General features: G+C 37.6%; 1 protein-coding gene across 2 annotated transcripts; it reads left to right on the top strand.

Moving 5' to 3' along the window:
- The first annotated feature begins 2,149 nt into the window (after positions 1 to 2,149).
- Positions 2,150 to 18,355, top strand: mdm1 (Mdm1 nuclear protein). 2 transcript variants are annotated; one of them, XM_055006859.1, is made up of 16 exons: positions 2,150 to 2,371; positions 3,433 to 3,532; positions 3,648 to 3,782; positions 4,018 to 4,179; positions 4,954 to 5,033; positions 5,110 to 5,226; positions 5,990 to 6,139; positions 6,837 to 6,958; positions 7,097 to 7,139; positions 13,371 to 13,597; positions 13,675 to 13,830; positions 15,050 to 15,132; positions 16,181 to 16,239; positions 16,319 to 16,577; positions 16,771 to 16,833; positions 16,914 to 18,355. In XM_055006859.1, the coding sequence occupies exons 1-16, from the start codon at positions 2,354 to 2,356 to the stop codon at positions 17,021 to 17,023; spliced, it is 1,884 nt and encodes a 627-aa protein (XP_054862834.1). In that variant the 5' UTR covers positions 2,150 to 2,353; the 3' UTR covers positions 17,024 to 18,355. The 2 variants fall into 2 exon arrangements, with proteins under 2 accessions (XP_054862834.1, XP_054862836.1); XM_055006861.1 differs by lacking the exon at positions 2,150 to 2,371 and adding an exon at positions 2,410 to 2,644.
- The last annotated feature ends 3,187 nt before the right edge of the window (positions 18,356 to 21,542 follow it).

Below are 21,542 nucleotides of genomic sequence, written 5' to 3'. Positions count from 1 at the left end.
ACTGGCTAGCAGTTTCCCTTTGTTTCCAGTCTTTGTGCTAAGCTACGCTAATCACATCCAGACCCTGAAATGTCGCCGTGACGATTGCAGCTGCAGCCGAACAGGGAGAAGAATCGATTTTCCATTCCTGAAATAAACCTGCTTCTTTTCTCTCTCTATGGCATGACGACCAGTGAAATGTAAAAGAAACCAGTTCAGCCAGTCGAGGTTGAAGAGGTTTAAACTGGTGTGGAGATGGTCCAAGCTGGTTTCCTTCCAGAAAGCAGCAGCGGGAGGCAAACGGGGGAGGGAGGGGAGGGGAGGGGGGCGAAGCCAAATGTAAAGTTAAAACTAAAAAGCCTTAAATGAATAAAGTGGTGCAATTTTGTAACAGCAACCTGCCATGTGGAGTCTTTCTGAATGAGATACGCAGAACTAAAGGCAAGAACAGACAAATTATACGAGTTAAAAGTTTAAAAAGTCAAATCAGTAATTTATAAACCACATATTAAACAAGACATTCAACTAAAGTGCAAAGAAATAAGATTAATGTCACAAAACAAGTTTAATATTTATGTTAAAAGTCTGCTACATTATATGTTATCATCTATTATTGTTATTGCAGTGTGGTAGTTATGCAGTATTGTATAAAATATAATGCAAAACTCGAAGAGTTTTTGGACTTTTCACACATATAGGTACAATTTATTGTATTATATTTGATTGATTATATTATATTTTTCTATATTATATCTGACTAAAATTAGGTTTAAATATAATAACATAATATATTAAAATGTTATTATTATTCATATTATTGTATTGTTATTATTTTTACAGTGACATAGTTCTGGAAAAAAAATAGTGTAATTTTTTGGTCTTTTTTTTTTACAAATCTAATTTTATCAAATATAGTATTATTTAGAATAAATGTAATTGTTTACAATTTAAATTAAATTAAATTAATTAAAATTAATTTTGGAAATAACGAAAATCCAACAATAGGTGAATACAATTAAATAAAAATTTTAAATCAATAAACACTTCTTTAAAAAATTAATTTAGTCCTTTTAAAGTGTTTTTAAAAATAGAAACATTTATGTTTAATTTTTATATTTATTTATGGATTTATGAACTCATTTTTTAATGAAATTTTACAGACAACTTTATTTCATAGAAATATTTATTTATTTATTTATATAGAATTGATTTAATTACATAAATTGACTTAAGTATAATAATATATTAAAATGTTACTATTGTGTTTTTTATGTATTTTTTTTACAATGACATAATTCTGAAAAAATATAAATACGTAAATAAAAGTGTAATTTTATTTATGTAATTTTTTTTACAAATGTAAGTAATCAATCCAGTTTTGTTTAGAATAAATTAAAAATTTTAAAAATTCCAAAAATCACAGGATACATCCATCCATCCATCCATCCATCCATTATCTATACACCGCTTAATCCTCACTAGGGTCATGGGGGGGGCTGGAGTCTATCCCAGCTGACTCAGGTGAAGGCAGGGGACACCCTAGACAGGTCACCAGTCTGTCACAGGGCTACATACAGAGACAAACAATCACTCTCACATTCACACCTACGGGCAATTTAGAATGATCAATTAACCTCAGCATATTTTTGGACTGTGGGAGGAAGCCGGAGTACCCGGAGAAAACCCACGCATGCACAGGGAGAACATGCAAACTCCATGCAGAAAGATCCCGGGAAAGCCGGGACGTGAACCAGGGATCTTCTCGCTGCAAGGCAAAAGTGCTAACCACTACACCACTGTGCAGCCCTCACAGGATACAATCAAATTAAATTTTAAATCAATATATAGATCCTAAAAAAATAAGTGTAGTCCTTTTACAATGTCCTTTTAAAAATATAAACATTTTCAGTTATTTTTTATATTTATTTAGGGATTTATTTACTCATTTTTTGAATTAAATGTTACAGGCAACGTTATTCATTTCATAGAAATATTTATTTCATATTGAATAAAAATTGCATTTGGTGTAAAATACCTGTTTTTATAAATTTATTTATTTACATTTAATTAAAAACGTAAAAAAAAAAAAAAAAAACAGGAAAGATGTGCTGCTTACGTTGCTTGTCAACAGTCTTGCTGCCACCGCGTCTGCGCATGACGCTGAGCTGCCATGGCAACGGCTGCAGCTTGTCACCACCGGAGCCGGAGGAGAAGCGGAGCCGCCAGTTAGCTACATATATATCTACGGTTAGCTCGTCTCTCAACTCAGTTAACGAGTTTCTGCCGCTTTAAAGCCGCTAGTTAACGAACTCAGGACGCAGCGGAATGACGGAGGAGTGAGTTCTCGCGTGGTTTGGTTCGCTGCGGGAGCGCCATGACGGTCCGCTTCAAGGTAAACAACAGGTGTTAGCTTTAGCATCGGGCTAACCAAACAAAGTGATGCTAACGGACACCTGCTGACTGTTTATAGTTAGTTAGTTAGTCTGTTAGTGAGTCAGTCAGTGCTGGTTAACCCGGTTATTCTGCCTGAGACAGCAGAGTCCGGATTAATATGGATTTAATCTGATTGATCAGTTAATCCATCAGCTTCATGAGAACAAACCTCAGCTACTAGTACACAAAACTACACAGTAACGGAGTACATCTACTCTAATACAGCTCTGAGGTACTTTTACTTCACTAATTTAATATTAAACTCGTTCATAACACATGGTGCAGGATCTTTTAGCTGCTTATTCCACTCACATAGCAGTAAAATATAATAAAATACATCATGATATGGGATGGTATGAATCTATACTTTATATGTTAGATGTGACTCATTACATGTCATTGAAGGAATCACTGACGTTTTTGTGCTTTTCCATGTGGATCCTTTTTTTATTTTTAATCAGAGAGGATCAATAAAATAAAGTTCTGCAAGTAAATAGAAAAAAATCTGACAAAAAAATATTACTTCAAGTACTTTTTTTTTTATTAAAAAGAGGCTCAAAGACTTCAGAAATGTTGTTGTTGACTTTGTAAAGTGTCCAAATTCCAGAGAAGACATTAATTGCAGATTGTAAATTAGTAAAACTATAAATTTAAAATAATTTCTGGACCAGCACAAGTTGTTTTGATCAGAAATTAAAATACTAGATTGTTTCATTTTGTGTCTTATTTTTGTAATATTTTCTCGTTTTTGTTGTTCTTGTCTGACTTTTGTCTCACATTTTTGTCTTTTTGTAACTTTTTTTAATCAAATATTTTGTCTTTTTTAGTTTTGTGTTGTTTGTCTCATTTTTTGTCGTTTTGTGTCTCATTTTTGTAATATTTTGTCTGAATGTGGAACTAAAAGTTTCACACCCCTGGAATAGAAGGTGAAAAAAATACTGGTTGCAGTAAACAAGTGAAAGTAGAGACTCTTGTTGGCAACACAAAGAGCTAAATCTTACTTTTGTGTGTTTGTTTCAGTGTCAGAGTGAATACCAGAGGAGTTATGGGGCTCATCGGTCCAGAAGTGTTTCTCCTCAGCGCTGCACGCCGTTAGCAGGACTTCGATCCGATCAGATGGGTAAGAAACGTGATGATTGAGGAAAATAGCATTTGTAGAAACACGAGGAGGCCTCAGCAGACAGCCTGATCCTGCAGAGACAAACCTTCACGATCTGAACCTGTTTGTCTCTCAGTTCTCACCAGAGAACCTCGTCTGCAGCGCCGCAGGAAGCTCGGTCCGGTCGGTCCGGCTCGGTCCTGCAGCTCTTTGCTTTGTCCAGCCGACGTCCAGAACTCTGAGGCTGAACCGGCTGCTCGCTCTCACACCGGTAGGAAGATCAACCCGATCATTTAGGACAAGATGAGATGAAACTTTATTCATCTGGAAGGAAATTCTTCTGCCAGAAAAAAATCATAAGAAATGCAGCATTTTAAAAGTAGAAAAGCAATAAAAGAAGCTATTATTTAACATTATTGTAACAAAATAAACTATTATACATCACATATATACATAGCATATTAGCATGCTACACTTGGCACATAAATGATTCTTAAACTTACCAGCTTCCAGAAGCCACTCGGCCGACGCCAAGGAACCCAAACCTCCGACGCCTCCTGAAACTCCGGCCGGACCTCGACCCGCTGCAGACCCGAGACCTCCAGAACCTCCAGAACCTCCAGAACCTCCAGAACCAGCAGCAGAACCAGCATCTGAGGGGAAAGCTGGTAAATACTCAGCACAGGACTGGTTTTTATTTATCAGTTAATTTTGTATGAAAACAACACACTTATAAAGCAGATGTTCAGCCAGAAAGTAGTTATGGGCTTCGTTTATTTTATATTTAGCCTCTGGGAGATTTTCTGATGCGGGAATGAAGCACAGCGATGAATATTTCGTCCTTAAAATCAATAAAAACGGTGATAAATATTCATGTTTATTGTTATTTTGGCCATAATTGTGCCACTTCAGTCAGTTTTGTGGAAATATTTCGGCTACAAAAGAAAAAACGTTGATCAAAAACATTTCTTTTTGTTAACTATATTTGCAGAAACTCTGCATGAGGAGTGAGAAGCCGAATCTGAAGATGAACCAAAGGAAAAGAATATATATTTTAGATTTCTTTGCTAGAGTTATGCCACATGTGAAAGGTTATAAATTTGTAAATTCCTTTTTTAATACTATTTGTTTTCCTCTGCAGATACTCTCACCTACAAAGTCATCTCCAGTCATTCTAGAATGATTGTTTCTTTGCTAATCAAGTTATTCAAGTTAAATCGTGAAAATTCTTGTTGGTTTTTTTTGTTGTTTTTGACCTCACAGATAAACAATATATCATTTTTTTGTGAATTTTTTCCAGTATCGTGTAGCTTTCTGTCTTTCGATTTTTAGTGAATCAGATTCTACCCTGATGTTAGAAGAATCTAAAATTCGACGATCAGTTTTATAGTTTTTTACAGATTTCTCTCTTTGGTTCATTTCTGCTGCCTCTGTCTCCTCAGCTAAGCCCCGCCCCTCGCAGCCCAACAGCCAATCACAGCCCAGCCGACCTCCGACAGCAGCACCTGACGGACGGCAGCAGGTTAGCCTCCTAAAACCTGCCGTAATGTTTAATATTTTAATCTAAAACCCTCCGACTGACTGAGTTTCTGCTGCAGGAGGATCGAGTGATGCGATGGAGGGCGGGGCTTCGACCTGGAGGTCAAAGGTCAGAGTATCACCGACAGTTCAGCTGGAAGAAAAACGTCGCTTCACCTTTACTGAGCGCAGAACAGGTGAGAAATGACCTGAAAGCTCACCTGGGCAGGTTCACCTCCAGCTAATAGCTCCAGGTATCACTGTAAACACATTTTGAGTCCAATTATTTACACATTTTCACAGTTTTTGCAGCTTTCATTCATGGTTTGGCCTACTTTATTCTTAAATTATAGAATATTTTGTTACTGTAACATTAAATTATAGTTTACTTTGCTACTTTATTGTTAAATAATTGTTTATTTTGTTACTGTAATCTTGAATTATAGCTTATTTTGCTATTTTATTGTAAAATTATGGTTTGTTTTGTCACTATAATGTTAAATTATAGCTTATTTTGCTATTTTTTTGCTTAATTATAGTTAATTTTTTAACTTTATTGTTAAATTATAGTTTATTTTTTTACTATACTGTTAAATTCTAATCTATTTTGTTAATATAATGTTAAATAATACTTTATTTTGTTACTATAATGTTAAATTATAGCATATTTTGTTATTGCAAAGATCCCAAAATTAAAAAACTCCTTTCCTCCTCAGAGACTTTATCACAGTCATATCATTTCACCGAGCTCTGATTGGTGCTTAAAGATGTTTAAATACGTGTTAATCTGTTATCTTGACCATAACCTGCTACAGAGGTGGAAGGGAGCCATATTTGTAGTCCAAAAACCTCCAGAGTGAAACCTGACATCAGCTGTAGTTCGTCTGAGTGTCCAGCAGGAGGCGGTGGTTCCTCCAACAGGTCAACAGACAGTAAATAAACTCTGACTCCGTCCTGCAGGTTCTGAACTCCGTCCCTCCCTTTAAGAAAAACCTGGTTCCCATGGAGACGGAGTACAGGCGGAGCTTCCTGGGTCAGGCCCCGCCCACAGGGCCACGCCTCCGGAAACACTTGGAGCTCCAGAGAGTCCCGCTGTTCCACACTCACACGGTAAATACACAACACACACACACACACACAATGTTTGTTTTTACTGAACTTCAGCACGATCAGCTGCAGTTTTTTTTTACCAGAAAGTAAATCAGAAATACACAAAGCGATGACAAAGCGATGACAAAGAGACACAAAATGATCACAAAAAGACAAAAAATGATCACAAAAGACACAAAATGACAACAGAGACACAAAATGATCACAAAATAACAACAAAGAGACACAAAACAACCACAAAAAGACACAAAATGACCACAAAAAGACACAAAATGATCCCAAAAAGACACAAAATGACCACAAAACGATGCAAAATGATCCCAAAAAGAAACAAAATGACCACAAAAAGACACAAAATGACCACAAAAAGACACAAAATGACAACATAGAGACACAAAACAACAACAAAAATATGCAAAATGAGCACAAAATGTGTGAGACTGAAAGATGATAACAGAGAAGGCGTCTTTACTATGATCAGCGTCTCATCATTGGGTAAGTATTGTTGAACCTGAAGCAGGTTGCCTAGCAACGCAAGCAGCAGGTATTCTGGGATGCAGGAGCTTTAGAGTATCAGGATGTTTATAAACTTCTGATGCTCAGACGGACACCTACGTTACCCAGAATGCACCTCCACACAGCCAGGTGCATTCTGGGCCGTTGTACATGTCACCTGACTCAAGAGTTTTACCTGCAGACCAACTGGAGGAGGGAGGAACCACAGAAGAAGCTCCGCCCCGAACAGGAAGCTGCTCAGAGAGACGACGCTGCATCACCGCTAAAGGCCACGCCCCCTCCTCAGGTGCAGAGAGGACACAGGTGTGTTTCTCTGTGTGTGTGTGTGTGTGTGTGTGTGTGTGTGTGTTAATGTGTGTTTCTGTGTGTGTTGTTGTGTTTGATGAATCCAGTGATGAGTCGTCTGTGTGTCTGACAGGAAGTTCTGTTTTCTCTCTGCAGGAACCCAGAAGGAGGCGGAGCCACGGAGGGCGACACCCACCAGGTAGATAAACCAGATAAACTCCATTTCCCAGGATCCCCCACAGGCTGGAGAAGGAGACGTGTGTATCTGTGTGTTTATGTGTGTCTGTCTGTGGTGTTGTGTGTTGTTTTGTTACTACTGTGTGTGTTTTAGTGTTTGTGTGTTTGTGTTGCTGTGTGTTTCTGTGTAACTTTGAAATTTGGACAAAATAGGTTAGCATTTGTTTAAAATGTCTCCTAATTTATCCAGAATGTCTCAAGAACCGTCCAGAATGACTTGAGAACTGCCCAAAATGCAAAAACTTGTCCAAAATTTATCAAAATTGGTTCAAAACAAGTTATAATTTGTCCAAAATTCCTGAAAAATCATCCGAAATGTCTCAAAATTTGTACAAAATTAGTCGTAATTTGTCTAAAATTACTTGAGATTTACCTTTAAAGCAAAAACTTGTCCAAAATTTGTCCAAAATGTCTAAAAAAATCACTCAAAATTTTAAAAAAATTGTCCAAAATGTATCCCAATCCTGTAAAATTACTCAGAACTGGTCCAAACCAGGTTAAAATTTGTCCAAAATGTGTCAAAATTCATCCAAAATGTGTGTTATTGTGTGTTGTTGTCTATTATTGCGTGTTGTTGTCTATTATTGTGTGTTGTCTATTATTGTGTGTTATTGTCTATTGTTGTGTGTTGTTGTGTGTTATTGTGTGTTAAACCACAGAGCTTCAGTAAACAGCTCTCAGTGAGTCACTCAGGTTTATTCCCACCGTTGTCGTGGAAACAGCAGCTGAGGTTGTGACTGGCGGCAGACACACAAACTCAACACAACAGACACACAAAACCAGCAAATTAACACAGTTGGAGCTGAAACCACAAACTTGTTCTCTTGCAGTTTTCACTCTGAAGGCTGCAGTATTGTGTGTGTATTATTGTGTGTGTATTATTGTGTTAAGTGCAGCATAAATACACATGTGAGCCTTAGAACTCAGACTCTGCTGAACGTTTAGTTTCTAGAGTGTGGATGTGATTGATGTGATGTGGTTGAAGCTGATGCAGCAAACTGTGATGTAGTTAAAAGTTCAGTTTTACATCCTGAGGTGGAAACAGCCACGTTATCGAAACATCCATCAAACACCGATCAAAAATCAGCCAAAATTAGTCCAAAACAGGTTATAATTTGTCCAATATGTCTCAAAATTTGTCCAAAATTCTTTCAGAATTTGTGCAAAAATGGATAATAAATCATCCAAAATTACTCATAATGTGTCCAAAATGTCACCAAAATCACCCAAAGACTTGTCCTAAATGACTTGAGAATTGCCCAAAATACAAAACTTTGTCCAAAATTCTCAGAATTTGTCCAAAATAAGTTCTAATTTCTCCAAAATTACTTAAAATAGGTTAGAATTTGTCCAGAATTAGGCAGAAATCATCCATAATTATAATTTGTCCCAAATAACTTTAGAATAGCCCAAAATACAAAAACATGTCCAAAATGTCTCAAAATTTGTCCAAAATATGTTATAATTTGTCCAAAATGTCTTAAAATCCACCCAAAATAGGTTGCAATTTGTCCAAAATGTCTCCAAAATCATTCAAAAATTACGTAAGAATTGTCCAGAATGTAAAAACTTGTCAAAAACGTCTCAAAATTGGTCTAAAACAGGTTATAATTTATCCAAAATGTCTCAAAATTTGTCCAATGTTACTCAGAAATCATCCAAAGTTACTCAGAATTAATCCAAAATAGGTTATAATTTGTCCAAAATGCTAAAAATATGCCCATAGAATTTGTCCAAAGTGTGTCACAATCCTTCAAAATAACACAGAATTTGGCCTAAATAGTTTAGTATTGGTCTAAAATGTGTCATGAATCATCCAAAATATCTTAACATCTACCCAAAATGATTTGTAGTTTGTCCAAAATGTCTTAAAAACCATAAAACAGTTTATCCAACTTGATAAAAACTCGTCCAAAATGTCTTGAGAATTGCCCAAAAAGCAGAAACTCATCGTTGTGTTTCAAAGTTGTGTGTTTAGAGTTTTCATTATTCTGAAAATTATCCTTTGGTCTGAATCAGTGTTTTGGAGACCGTCATCAGTAAACTGCTCACCCATGTAGTTCTACTGCTTATTTTACCCATAAAGTGGCCTGAAGTATCTAAAAACCAGAGTACAGACGTGTTTAGCAGGTAGAAGTGTTTACAGATTTGGTTTCTATCTGTGGTTTGCAGATATTCAGTGACATCCAGGCAGATAAAACCACACAGATTGTGTCTGGAGGTGGTTTTTTGACCTTTCGATTAACTCTCTGTTGCTGCAGCGAGTCGACCGACGTCAGCAGGAAGCAAAATGCCTCAGAGCAGCGTCAGACGTTAAACCTGCAGACGAGCTGAGGTTGGCGCTAATGACGGGTCAGAGGCAGGTTACCACAATATAAAGATGTATCAAAATTGGTCCAAAACAAGCTATAATTTTGTACAAAATGTCTCAAAATTTGTCCAAAACTACTCAGAAATTGTCCAAAATGACTTGAGAATTACCTTTAAAGCAAAAACTTGCCCAAAATTTGTCCAAAATGTCTCAAAAATAGTTAAAATACATCCAAGATGAGTTGTAATCTCTACAAAATTACTCAGAATTAGTCCAAATTAAATTAAAATTTTCTCCAAACTGAAAAAAATATGTCCTTTAAAGCAAAAATTTGTCCAAAATGTCTCAAAAAATCCTTTACAATTACTTAAAATCAAATATAAGTTGTAATTTGTCCAAAATTACCCAGAATTTGTGCAACATGTATCTCAGTTTGCAGCATTCAGAGTCTTTAGATTCTCCTCTGATCAGTTCTGGTTCCGTTTGTTCTGTTTCCATCCTCAGATTGTGAACAACAGTGATGATGTGTCGTCTCGGTATCAACACTTGACATATAAGCTCACATTTTACATTGTGCAAATCTTAATATGACAATATTAACCATGAATGCACTTTTTAAAGTTTTCTCTGGCCCCAGACCATCACATTCCCACCTCCGTGCTTCACTGTCAGGACTATGCATTCACTGGTAGTCAGAAAGGACACAAAACAACCAGAAAAAGACACAAAACAAACAGAAAAAGACACAAAACAACCAGGAAAGACACAAAACAACCAGGAAAGACACAAAACAAACAGAAAAAGACACAAAACAAACAGAAAGAGGCACAAAACAACCAGAAAAAGACACAAAACCATGAGAAATGTTTCCATTTCTAGCTAATTTTAGTTGTTTTTTCCCTTAATTCATCCCAATTAATGTGTTCTGTTATTGATACTCTATTTTACATCCATGTCTGTGGTTTAATGTGACTTCAAGGCAGTAAACGTGTATTTAAATTGTACTGTGTGTCTAAAAGCTCAACCAGGAACACGACCTGACAGTTTGCTTTAAACTGTTGGTGAACTATGATAAAATCCATCTTCTTCATCAAACTGCTGATTGACTCAGAAAGCAGCAACGTGACGAGACAGAAAGAGTCTGCCGGGTGTGGAAACATTTCCTCCAGAAGTAGGACAAAGGATGATGAAACTGTGCAGAAAGTGTGTTGGGTGTTGCCTGAAGTGACCACATTACCAGACGAACCAGGTGAGACCCAAACAGAGGAAACGCTGAACAACAACTTTCAGGCACTTCTGAGAAATGATGGAGAGGTTTGTGGTTTTACTTTTCTGTTGGGTCAGAAAATCAACCAAATCTGAACAAAAAGTTCCCCCCGACGTCCTCAGAATCCGCTGGTTCTTTATCTACAGCAACTTTATTTAATAAGCAAAGGTTTACCTTCATACTGTGAATATTTCCAGAATTACAGGGAGTTAAAATATTATTTTTTTTGCTTTTATTGGACTGTTTCCATCATTTGTGAGCCTCAGAACTTCATCAGTCCAGCAGATAGAACCATGACATTTAGGAGGAGAAACACATCTGAGTTCTGGGAAAAACTGACACCAGATCAGTTTAAATCCATCCAGGTGTCACAGTCTGAACACTGAATCTGTTTTCTGTTCATTTTTTCTGTAGCCAAGTTTGAATGAACATTAGTATTATGGGATGTATTGCAGTTTGAACTGTAAAACTGCAGAAGTTTAATGTTCATAGTAGAGTCATAGACGAAAAGAGTTCCAAAATGCCCCATAACTTCTCTAAAATACGTTAGAGGTACCTATAATGCCTCAAAGCTTTTCCTGAATGATTTGAAACATTTCCAGATTTAATCACCCTGTCTAGAATGATTCAAAAATGACTAAACGTATCCAAATGCCTCAAAGAATTTATAAAATTACTTAAAATTTGACAGAAATGACAAAAAAACCCATCCAAAATGGTCCAAAACCTGACCTAAATGAATTTAAAACTTTAACAAAATCACAAAAAACTGTCCAAAATGACAAAAAAAATTTCACATCATTTTATTACCAACTTTGCGCATGAGTATTATGGGATGTATCATAGTTTGAACAGTTTAATGTCTATGACATAAAGTCGTAGAAACTATCATTGAATGTGTTTCTGTTTTGTGATCATTCAGAGAAAACTTTAAAAAGTGCCTTGTGGGTAAACTTTCAAGGCTGGTTTTGTGTCTACTTCTGGTTGTTTTGTGTCTGTTCTGACTACCAGTGAATGTATAGTCCTGACAGTGAAGCACAGTGGTAGGAAAGTGATGGTATAGCACCAGAGAAAACTTTAAGAAGTGTATTCTGGGTAAACTTCAAGGCTCACGTCAGCATGTGTGATAGCTGGTTGGTCAGAACAGTTCTAGACAATTAAAGGAGCATTAATTACTAAATTTGATACCGGAATCATCTAATTTCCAGACACGATTCCTTCTATGTCAACCGTATTTTTTTCAGTATAGTCACATTTTGACATTTGCATTTGAGACTGAGAGGAAAAACAAACCTACTGGATCAGAGGAGCAAGTTGTTGGAGATACATTCAGCATGGTGAAACATCTTTATATAGATGATGAACAGAGCAGAGAGGAAAAGTTAGTAAAAATGTAAATAGTAAAATATTTATGGACTTTGTATTAGAATGAAAAATGAGCCCACAGTTGTTGGGGTTTTAGAGGGTTCAGTATCTGCCAGATCATCATCAAGGTCTAAAAATAGTTGCTGCCCCATAAACGTTCCTTCTCTTGTGGTTTTACTTTCCGATGGTTGACAAACCGTCGTAGGTGTTTTCTTCTTACGTCTGTTACCTCGGTGACCTTCTGCTCAGGACAAACCTGCTCATCAGGCAAATATCTGAGAACTAAAGGGAAAGGTCAGTTAGGATTCAGCTCCTGGAGGCCATCCCCATGTAGAACTAATGTCATGGCAGTCTGGTCTGTAACTGTTGGGGAAATATAGCGATATTAAGAATATAAAGGAGGTTGTGGTGGGGAATTTTTTTCAGTTTCTACCTCTTAAGAAGTCCCTCCTCCTGTGGCTGAACTTTCCAACAGTCCAGTAAACGTTGTAGATGTTTTCTCTTTGATCTTGTTCACATTCAGAAGGTGCTGCTACACAACTTGTTGTCAGCTACTGAATAATTAATAAAGGAAAAAAGTTGTCTGACTTTAGATTTTTAAATAGGTTTTGGAATGTTTTCTGGTTTACCTACTACTTTATCACAGCAAAAATACAACACTTTGTCATCTTGGACTTTAGGAAACCTCAATATTTTTCACCATTTTCTAATACTTTTGGGAACAAACAGCTGAGAGAAAATAATTGACAGATTCACTGACAATGAAACCAATGATGAGTTGCAACCTTTTTTCTTTAGAACCTCTGCATTTTAGAGCCACTACTGCAATTTGCAAGCAAATAAGAACATGCAAAACCTTTGTTTGTTTGCTCTTAAGAAGCATTTTGGAACTGGTTGATGATGAAGTCATACCTGTATACTCAACTTGTTTTAATACATTTAGACTGTCCGAAGGTCATTAAGCCTCACAGAAGTCTTTATCATGGTGCACCTTTACTAGCTAAACCCCCATAATTAATTAATCAAGAAAAAAGTAAAACTAATCATGAGTTGCAGCCTTTTTCATAATCTCCCTGTTTCAGAGCCAATGCTGCAATTTTCAAGCAAAAAAGAATGTCCAGAGTTTACACGTGGTCATTAACATTCACAGAAGACTTTGTCATGGTGCCCCTTTACTAGCTAAACCCCACAGTAGTTGAAATGTGTTTTATCTAGGTCTAGTTAAAGACTTTCTGTTCGATCCCATCCAGGTGAAGGAGTTGAGGCAGCAGGCCTTGTCATACCGCCAACGTGCCTGGGGAACCAACTTCTCCAGAGGCCACCTGAGCCAGCTGCTCTCTGAACACAACTTCCTGTGGGAGCCGTCGGACACCACCGATACACCGGCCGACACCGCCACCCCCCGACCGACCGCCGACCTCCGTCCTGAGGTGGACAGTCGCGGGTCTTCACATGTGGAGGTCCTGGACCTAGCCAGGTGAGAGACTTGGCAGGCAGAAGGTAAAACCATCATCTCAAAACTCAGATGTCTGACGATCTATCTGTCCACTCCAGTAACTCCAGTAAGACGCCGTCGGTTGTGGGTTCAGGAGAAAAATGTTACATTAGCAAGAAGACACAAACGAATCAACAAACACCTCCAGGTCCTCCAGCTGAACGACGTACAGCCTGGGGAGAAGAAGAAGAAGAAGAAGAAGAAAATACTGATGAGTATGTTTCTCTAAAGATTCCGACCAAACTCTTACAGTATTAGTATATAATGTTTGATACTGATTTAACTATATCCCAAGTTTGGTTATAACAGCTGATTTTAAAGAGTCGAGAAGTCATCCTGCCACTGACCTTTTAAATTATAGTTAACCCTTTGACTTCCAAGCTGTTTCTGGGTGTTTTATTTGCTCGTGTCACATTTTTACTCACCGTTGGCTCATTTTTCTTTGCAATATAAAGTTCAGAATCTCTGTGGAAACAGAACAACCATGACTAAGGACAGAGAACTCTGGAACTTGATTTCCATAGGTGTGTCCAGTACTGGAAAAAAATGTCGCCCGACACACTATAGATATTTAACCATCTCCACGTTTCCTCTCCAGACTTTTCCTCTCTATTCTGCTCATTATCAGTAGAAAGATGTTTCACCATGCTGAATGTATCTCCAACAACCTGCTCCTCTGTTCACTGTTTCTGAGCCATGCTGCATTTATTTATTCATCCAGTAGCTTTGACAGAACTGTACATCATGTAGGATATAGTAGCAGAAACATGAAAATCAAACAAGTTGTTGGAAAAAACATTCTGCATGGTAAAACAGCTTTCTTGAGTTTAAGTGTATTTAACATTATGGACAAATTACAACTTATTTTGGACACATTTTGAATAATTTTAGGTAAGGTTTTGCATTTTGGGCAATTCTCAAGTGATTTTGGACAAGACTTTTTCTTGTTGGACATTTTCTGTGTAATTTTGGATGATTTTTGAGACATTACAGAGAAATTAAAACTTATTTAGAACAAATTTTAGGTAATATTGGATTTTTTTTTGAGACATTTTGGACAAGCTTTAAGTAGAATGACCTCCAATCATCTTTATTATGGCTCACAGTGTGTTCCAACGTTACTTTTAGCTGCTGAGGTTCCATAAAGTTGCAGATGGAAACAAACTTCAGTGTCCTAGATGGAGATTTGAATGCAGTTAGCAAAATGTCTGTTACAAGCAGCTTATTTCCAGTATTGTTACCACCTGTAATGATGCATTTAAAAAACACTTTTGACCACAACAAAAGACGAATGTGATTTCAGTGTGTCTGAAACATTTCTGGTTAAAAGAGAAAGTGTGTCAAACACCTGAATCTGTGTCGTCCCACCAAACCGACATCAAAGCAGCTTCTCTGGAAATGACTGTGTTTTCTGCTGTTTTGGTGTTTGTGCAGAGAGGAGGGTCGGCTGCCGACTCCCAGGCTGAGAACGAGGCCTGTTCAGAGGACTCACCATGACCTCACCACACCCGCCGCCGGTAACCAGCAGCAGACACGATGACAGAACTTCATTCACTTCCTGGAGATTTTCCGTCACCTCAACCATAAAACAATTCATCCTAAGTGTAACAACAAACACTCTGGGTCATAGTGTTTTCCCAAAATTATCCATTATCTATACACCGCTTAATCCTCACTAGGGTCATGGGGGGGCTGGAGTCTATCCCAGCTGACTCAGGTGAAGGCAGGGGACACCCTAGACAGGTCACCAGTCTGTCACAGGGCTACATACAGAGACAAACAATCACTCTCACATTCACACCTACGGGCAATTTAGAATGATCAATTAACCTCAGCATATTTTTGGACTGTGGGAGGAAGCCGGAGTACCCGGAGAAAACCCACGCATGCACAGGGAGAACATGCAAACTCCATGCAGAAAGATCCCGGGAAAGCCGGGACGCGAACCAGGGATCTTCTAGCTGCAAGGCGAAAGTACTAACCACTACACCACTGTGCAGCCCCTTCCCAAAATTAATTCATCATTAATTTAAAGCAGAACCTTTAAGAACCATTATTTTTCTGACAGTAGCGAGCATGCTAACTGCTATCATACTCACAAGTTGTGAAAATGCTAGTGTTACATACTTCCACCTGTTTTCTGTATAATAAACTGCAGATTGGGATTCATTTTATTCAATATATAGCTCCAAAGCTTCGAAAGCTAACATGCTTGCTAGCTACTTTACAACTGAGAGCTAGCTTACAGTTAGCCACCTAGTTAGCTTATGCTTCACTCACATCATATCAAAGTCACCAATTTCACCATTTGTACGCAACTTTTAATTTAACATCCAAAAAGAAAATGCTAATTGCTTCCATTGCCCACTTTGTCATGAACAAACCTGCTGAAGAAGTGATGAGAATCCTAAAGATGATTGTGATAAACTCACTTTTATTACTTGTGCATTTCTTCAGTTTGACCCCACACACAGAAATGTAAAATAAATACCATACGATGGCTTTATTTCATCGATCTCAGTTGGAGCTCCACAGTGTGACAGATCTGACCTGTTTGTCCTCCAGGTGGCGCCATAATAGTTGGAAAACTGAAGGGTGCTGATGATTTGTCTCCATCCAAACAGGTAATAAATCTGTAAAGAAACATTAGTTCAGTTATATTTTATTATGTTTCGTTACTGATTTTAATCTTTCTCCGTTCAGAGATCTGGATCCTCCGTTTCCATGGCAGCGAGGGCGGAGACTGTCACCGACCTGCCAGTCAAACCGAAAGAGGCGTGGTCAGATAATAACCCTGCCTCCATATACTCCTCCCCTAAGCACAAACCAGCTTCCAATCCTCTGTCTAAACCAATCAGGACGAAGCAAACGCCTCCGTCCCCTGTGGCTCCGCCCCCTCTGGTGCCGCCGCCTCAGCACTGCATCCAGGGAACTCTGAGACACCCAGACTTCCAGCACAATGGTGAGCGTTACGACTGGGAACACTGGTAGCGATTCAAGGGCCACAGTTTATTAAATTACTGCTGATTGATGAGCTGAGTAACATTTATATATACATACAGACACACAAACATAATTCACCAGGAGAGTGAACCACAGGCAGAAAGAGGTGAAAACGTTTCCCAGAATGACCATGTTGGTGGGTTCGTCCTCAGGTGAGCTCGGCCTGAGGTTCAGGGAGCTGCCGTGTCCAGGTGGAGGCTGTGGATCAGATGAAGGTGAATCTGCACAACAAACATCCAGAAAACACTTTTCTAACTGACAGAAACACCCTTTAACCAAACCTGTCGTTGCCTAGACGACCGGCTCTCGGTGATGTCGTGGCGTTCGGCCGCCTCCTGCTCCATGGCGTCCGCCGTCCTGGAGCGCGCTCAGAAGAGACGGGAGAACTTCTGGGGAAAGAGATGACGTCGCCGTGGAAACTAGCGTGTGCTGTTTGTAGAGCTGAGTGGTTCATGTGTCCGATGGATGTGTTTTTACACTGAGACCAGTTTTTATAGAAGAATCCAGGATGTAAATATCGACTCACACTTTATGTTGCTTTTTATGTGAATGTGAACCAGTTTAAATGGAGGTAATTCTACATAAAATCAACCAAATCTGAGGAGGTCAGGTTGGAAGAACTGGTTTATTTTTTATGGGATGGTTTTTTCACTGCTTGCCCCGAAACGTGGAAGTTGTTGGTTGTAAACAAACACAACTTCCACTCATGTTGAGCTTTAAAGTCAGCTGCAGTTTGTTCCCTCCTGAGACTGTTGTTTGACCGGAATACTTCCTGAAACATTCTTTACAGCGTCTGGAACTCCAGCAGTAAAGCTTTTCTATGTTCACGTCAAATGTCAGATTTTAGTTTCAGCTCAATAAAGTAAACTCATGGGCTGCGTTTCCACTGATATTCCCAGGAACTTCTACTTGTACCCACCCATGAAAATTTCCACGGAACTACAGATTCCTTTACTACCATCTAAGTTTGTCTAGAGATTATTCAGCAGACAGACGTTTCATGAAACAGCAAAAATGACCCTGAAGGAGAAGAAATTAAACATGTAGAATGAAGTGATTTTGATGAAACAGCACAAATTAAATTTAAATTTTACTACGTTTTCCAACAGAACAGCATGTTGCGAAGGAGTAGTTCAAGAATTGTCAGAGTTGAAGTAGAGTTGATTTGTCGACCCGTCCATCCACCCCAACCTCCTCCTGTCATATTTACTTCCACCACTAGAGGGCGCTTCACAAGAACACATAGCTATGGATCATTAAAAAAAACAACAACTGCACAACCTAACATTAAGGGCATTTTTTATGGGAAGAAATTCAGAAACTAGCAATTATTTTATATTATTGATCAATCTGTCAGGTATTTTATTAGTTATTTGTCAATAAATGTTCATATTTAGAGCTAAAAGGTGCTTTGCTAAGGTTAGAGGACCTTTGTTGTCATGGTTACAGTAATAAACATGCGGTTTTAAAGTTTTAAAGTAATGCTGACTGTCACTTTAAAACAGAAACCATAGTAAAGTCCTGCTGAATTGTTGACCTGTCCATCCACCCCAACCTCCTTTAACAGTTATTTTTGTATTATTGATCAAACTGTTGGGCATTTTTCTGTTATTTATTAATGATTTGTCAATACTGTGTTGGATTAAAGTCTTGTTTGCAACAAAAGAACCCAAAGAAAAGCAGCGTATCATCTCCATTTCACTTGTTATACTTAATAAATATGCACTTTTTTATTAATTGTGCAATTTTTCAGCTCATCTTGTTGTTAAAACAGGTAGAAAATGTAGTTTGTGTTGTCATGATGCTCTCTGCAGGTTTCTATTTTTAGCCATTAGCTTTATTAAACTGGGAATTAACAGCAAAAGCCCTGAAAGCGTCTCCAGTCCACGCCTCGTTCTTTACTTCCTGCTGTGTTGTTTGGATTCTCTTTTGAAAGGTGACGGAGGGACAAACACCGTCGTCATGACTTCCTGCAGACTGACGGGCAGCAAACACTCCGGAGCCGAGCAGGTATGAAACACCTGAGCGGTGAATTCCCCTCATAACAATGTACAGCTGAGCAAACAATGTACAGCCGGGGGCGTCGACTCTCCTGAGATTTAATACGACCAGCTACACAGGGAAAACACAAACAAAACACAATGTGGGGGGGAAAAATCTGAAAAAATCCCTGTTTAAATATGAAAATTACACAATAAATGCATGTTTTATGTCTTAAATTAGATTATTCCAGCTGATTTTTCATGTGCACATCATATAAACTACACTTAAAAAGCTGATTTCATTAAAAAAGGTGCAAATCTCGAAATCTGTAGCGTTCAAAGAGTAAAAACAATAAAAATAAGAAATATCTATAAAATAATAATAATTTAGCTGAGTTATATGCAGTAAAAGTCGCACATTGTAAAAGTATGAATTGTGAAAACACAGATTCTTGACATGGACGTCATGCTGTTATGTTAATTAAAATGTTTCTATTTTTTTACTATTTATTTACCATTTATACATTTGCTTTTACATGTTCATTAGCTTCTCTCCCTGATTTTAGCCGTGTAGTTAGCTTCTCTCTATGACTTTAGCCGTGTGGTTAGCTTCTTCTAAGACTTAAGCCGTGTAGTTAACCTCTTCTAAGACTTTAGCCATGTAGTTAGCTTCTCTCTATGACTTAACCATGTAGTTAGCTTCTCGATGACTTTACCTGTGTAGTTAGCATCTCTCTATGTTTTTAACCTTGTAGTTAGCTTAAAGTTTAAATATTAACATTTGGACCATAGAATATTAAATAAAATTCAAATTTAGCTTGCTGATTTAAATATTAAGATTAAGACTAAGCAATATTCTATCTTAAGCTTTGATGTTTTGTTAAAGTTTAAGTAACTTGTACAGTTTAACTTGTTCAGACTAAATGATCACTTTAAATATCAGTTTTATGTAAATTAGCTTCATATTGCTTTGGTTTTTTCATCTAAAATAACTCAGAATTACTCAGTTTCTTGGCCGCCGTTAATAATTTTCTCCCTGAAGCTTGAAATAAAGACTCAACAAGCGACATGAATCCATTTTTGAGTAGCTGTGGTGGAGAAACGACTCGGTGAACCTGGCTGTGGTTGTTTCCCGTCATGTTAACCGGGTGTTCTACTTCAACATGTCACAACAAAGTCATGTTGAAGGTTCTGGTGACGAAACCTGATGTGATGGAAACCAAAAAATCCTGCAAACTAAGCAGCAGTTTGAGCAGAATGTGCTGCTGCAGGCAGAAACACGCCCGCTTAGATGAATTCTGAGCAGAAAATAAAGTAGAATCACCCTTGGAAGCTCCGACTGTTGTATCTGTGCAGCTTTTAATCCTGTTATCAGCCTCCCAGGGACTCTCACACCCTCGTCCAACACAATAAATGAAGCAGAAATGCGATCCGGCCACTCGATCCTCCAACTAAACCCGGAACGAGAATCAGTTAAAGGCTCGGATGCAACAGATAAAGTCGAGGGAAAGTTGAGCGTCGGCATTAATCAATGAGGCCGTTTTACTTTCCTGCAGTGTCATAGAGTCCCTCAGGGATCTATACTGGGTCCTCTTTTATTCCCCTCAGATAATTTATTCATCGGCTTCCCTCGGGAGCTATTGTTTGCAGCCACGGTACTAATTTTTATGGCAATGCGGAAGACTCGCTTCTACTTTTTGCCGTTTCCTCCTTTCCTTTATTGTTGCATAACTGCTTTTAAGTGCATTTATAAAGTGTGTAAAATTGGGTTTCGAGAAATTTTCAACACTTCTTTTTGTCATTTTGCATTTTCAGGTAATTTTGAACAATTTTCATGTCTTTCCGGACAAGTTTCGAGTCACTTTGCACAAATTTCAAGTCATTTTGGGAATGACAAACAAGAAGTAACCATTTTGAACAATTTCCAACATTTTTTGTCGTTTTTTAGACATGCTGGACGTGTTTCAAACCATTTTGGACAATTTTTTAGTCATTTAAAAACATGTCCAGCATGTCTCATGAATGACTTGAAATTTGAGCAAATCGATTCGAAACGTGTCCGGAATGACACAAAAATTGTTCAAAATGTCCAAAAACGTATCCAAAATGTCAAACAAAACCAAGAGTGGCTTAAAATGTTTACAGACTGACAAGAAAAGTGTCTAAAACTGACTCAAAACCCAAGTTTGCAGACTTTACACGTGCAAAAAAAGTCATTTTGGCCAATTTTCAAGTAATTTTGAACAATTTTTAGTTGTTCTGAGTAAGTTTTGAGTAATTCTATGCACATTTTGCACCATTTTTTAATGGTCATTGTGCACAATTTTCAAATCATTTTGGGCAATTTTTGAGCCATTCTGGACTTCTTTAAAAAAATTATTTTGGAGAATTTTTTTTTTGTTGGAGGTGGAGAGTACGTTCATGCTCCCCAGATGATGAGTTCAGTTCTTGCTGTGAATGCTAATTAGCAAATATTAGCATGCTAGCCTGGTACAATGGTGAAATTGGTGTGTTTCATTAAAATTTTGTTAAAATTTGCTCCAATTTTGGATGGAAAACTTGATGATTGTCTTTTGACATCTTGTTAACATAAAAAATCAGCTGGACATGTTTAAAAGGCAAATTATCTTTGTTTGTTTTTTATATCACCAAAATGGCACCATTTATCAGCCAGAAACTGTGAAACCAGAAAGAATCATCAGATTTTCAACTTTCTAATGTTACTTGAATGCACCATCGGTGTCTAATCCTAAAAATAGAGGATTTTCTTTCAAATTACAGCAAATGTCTGTAAAATGATATTTTTTGCTGATTTAAATGCAGTAGAATGAGTGCAATGTTGTACATGGAAGTTATTTACAGTTTTAGTCTGTTTTTTAACGTGAATTAATACTTTATTCTGTTATTTTACTACTTTTTTAAATCTATGATTTAACAAAATG

The sequence above is a fragment of the Amphiprion ocellaris genome, chromosome 21, assembly GCF_022539595.1.
Source record: "Amphiprion ocellaris isolate individual 3 ecotype Okinawa chromosome 21, ASM2253959v1, whole genome shotgun sequence".
Taxonomy (NCBI): domain Eukaryota; kingdom Metazoa; phylum Chordata; class Actinopteri; family Pomacentridae; genus Amphiprion; species Amphiprion ocellaris.
The sequence above is the reverse complement of the archived record's forward strand: the minus strand, read 5'-3'. Positions and strand labels throughout refer to the sequence as shown.

What these genes read in the sequence shown, in the direction of transcription:
- mdm1 (XM_055006859.1), top strand. An exon ending in CGCTGTTCCACACTCACACG is followed by an intron (nt 6,140 to 6,836) that starts GTAAATACACAA and finishes TTTTACCTGCAG; the next exon opens with ACCAACTGGAGGAGGGAGGA. An exon ending in CGGAGGGCGACACCCACCAG is followed by an intron (nt 7,140 to 13,370) that starts GTAGATAAACCA and finishes GATCCCATCCAG; the next exon opens with GTGAAGGAGTTGAGGCAGCA.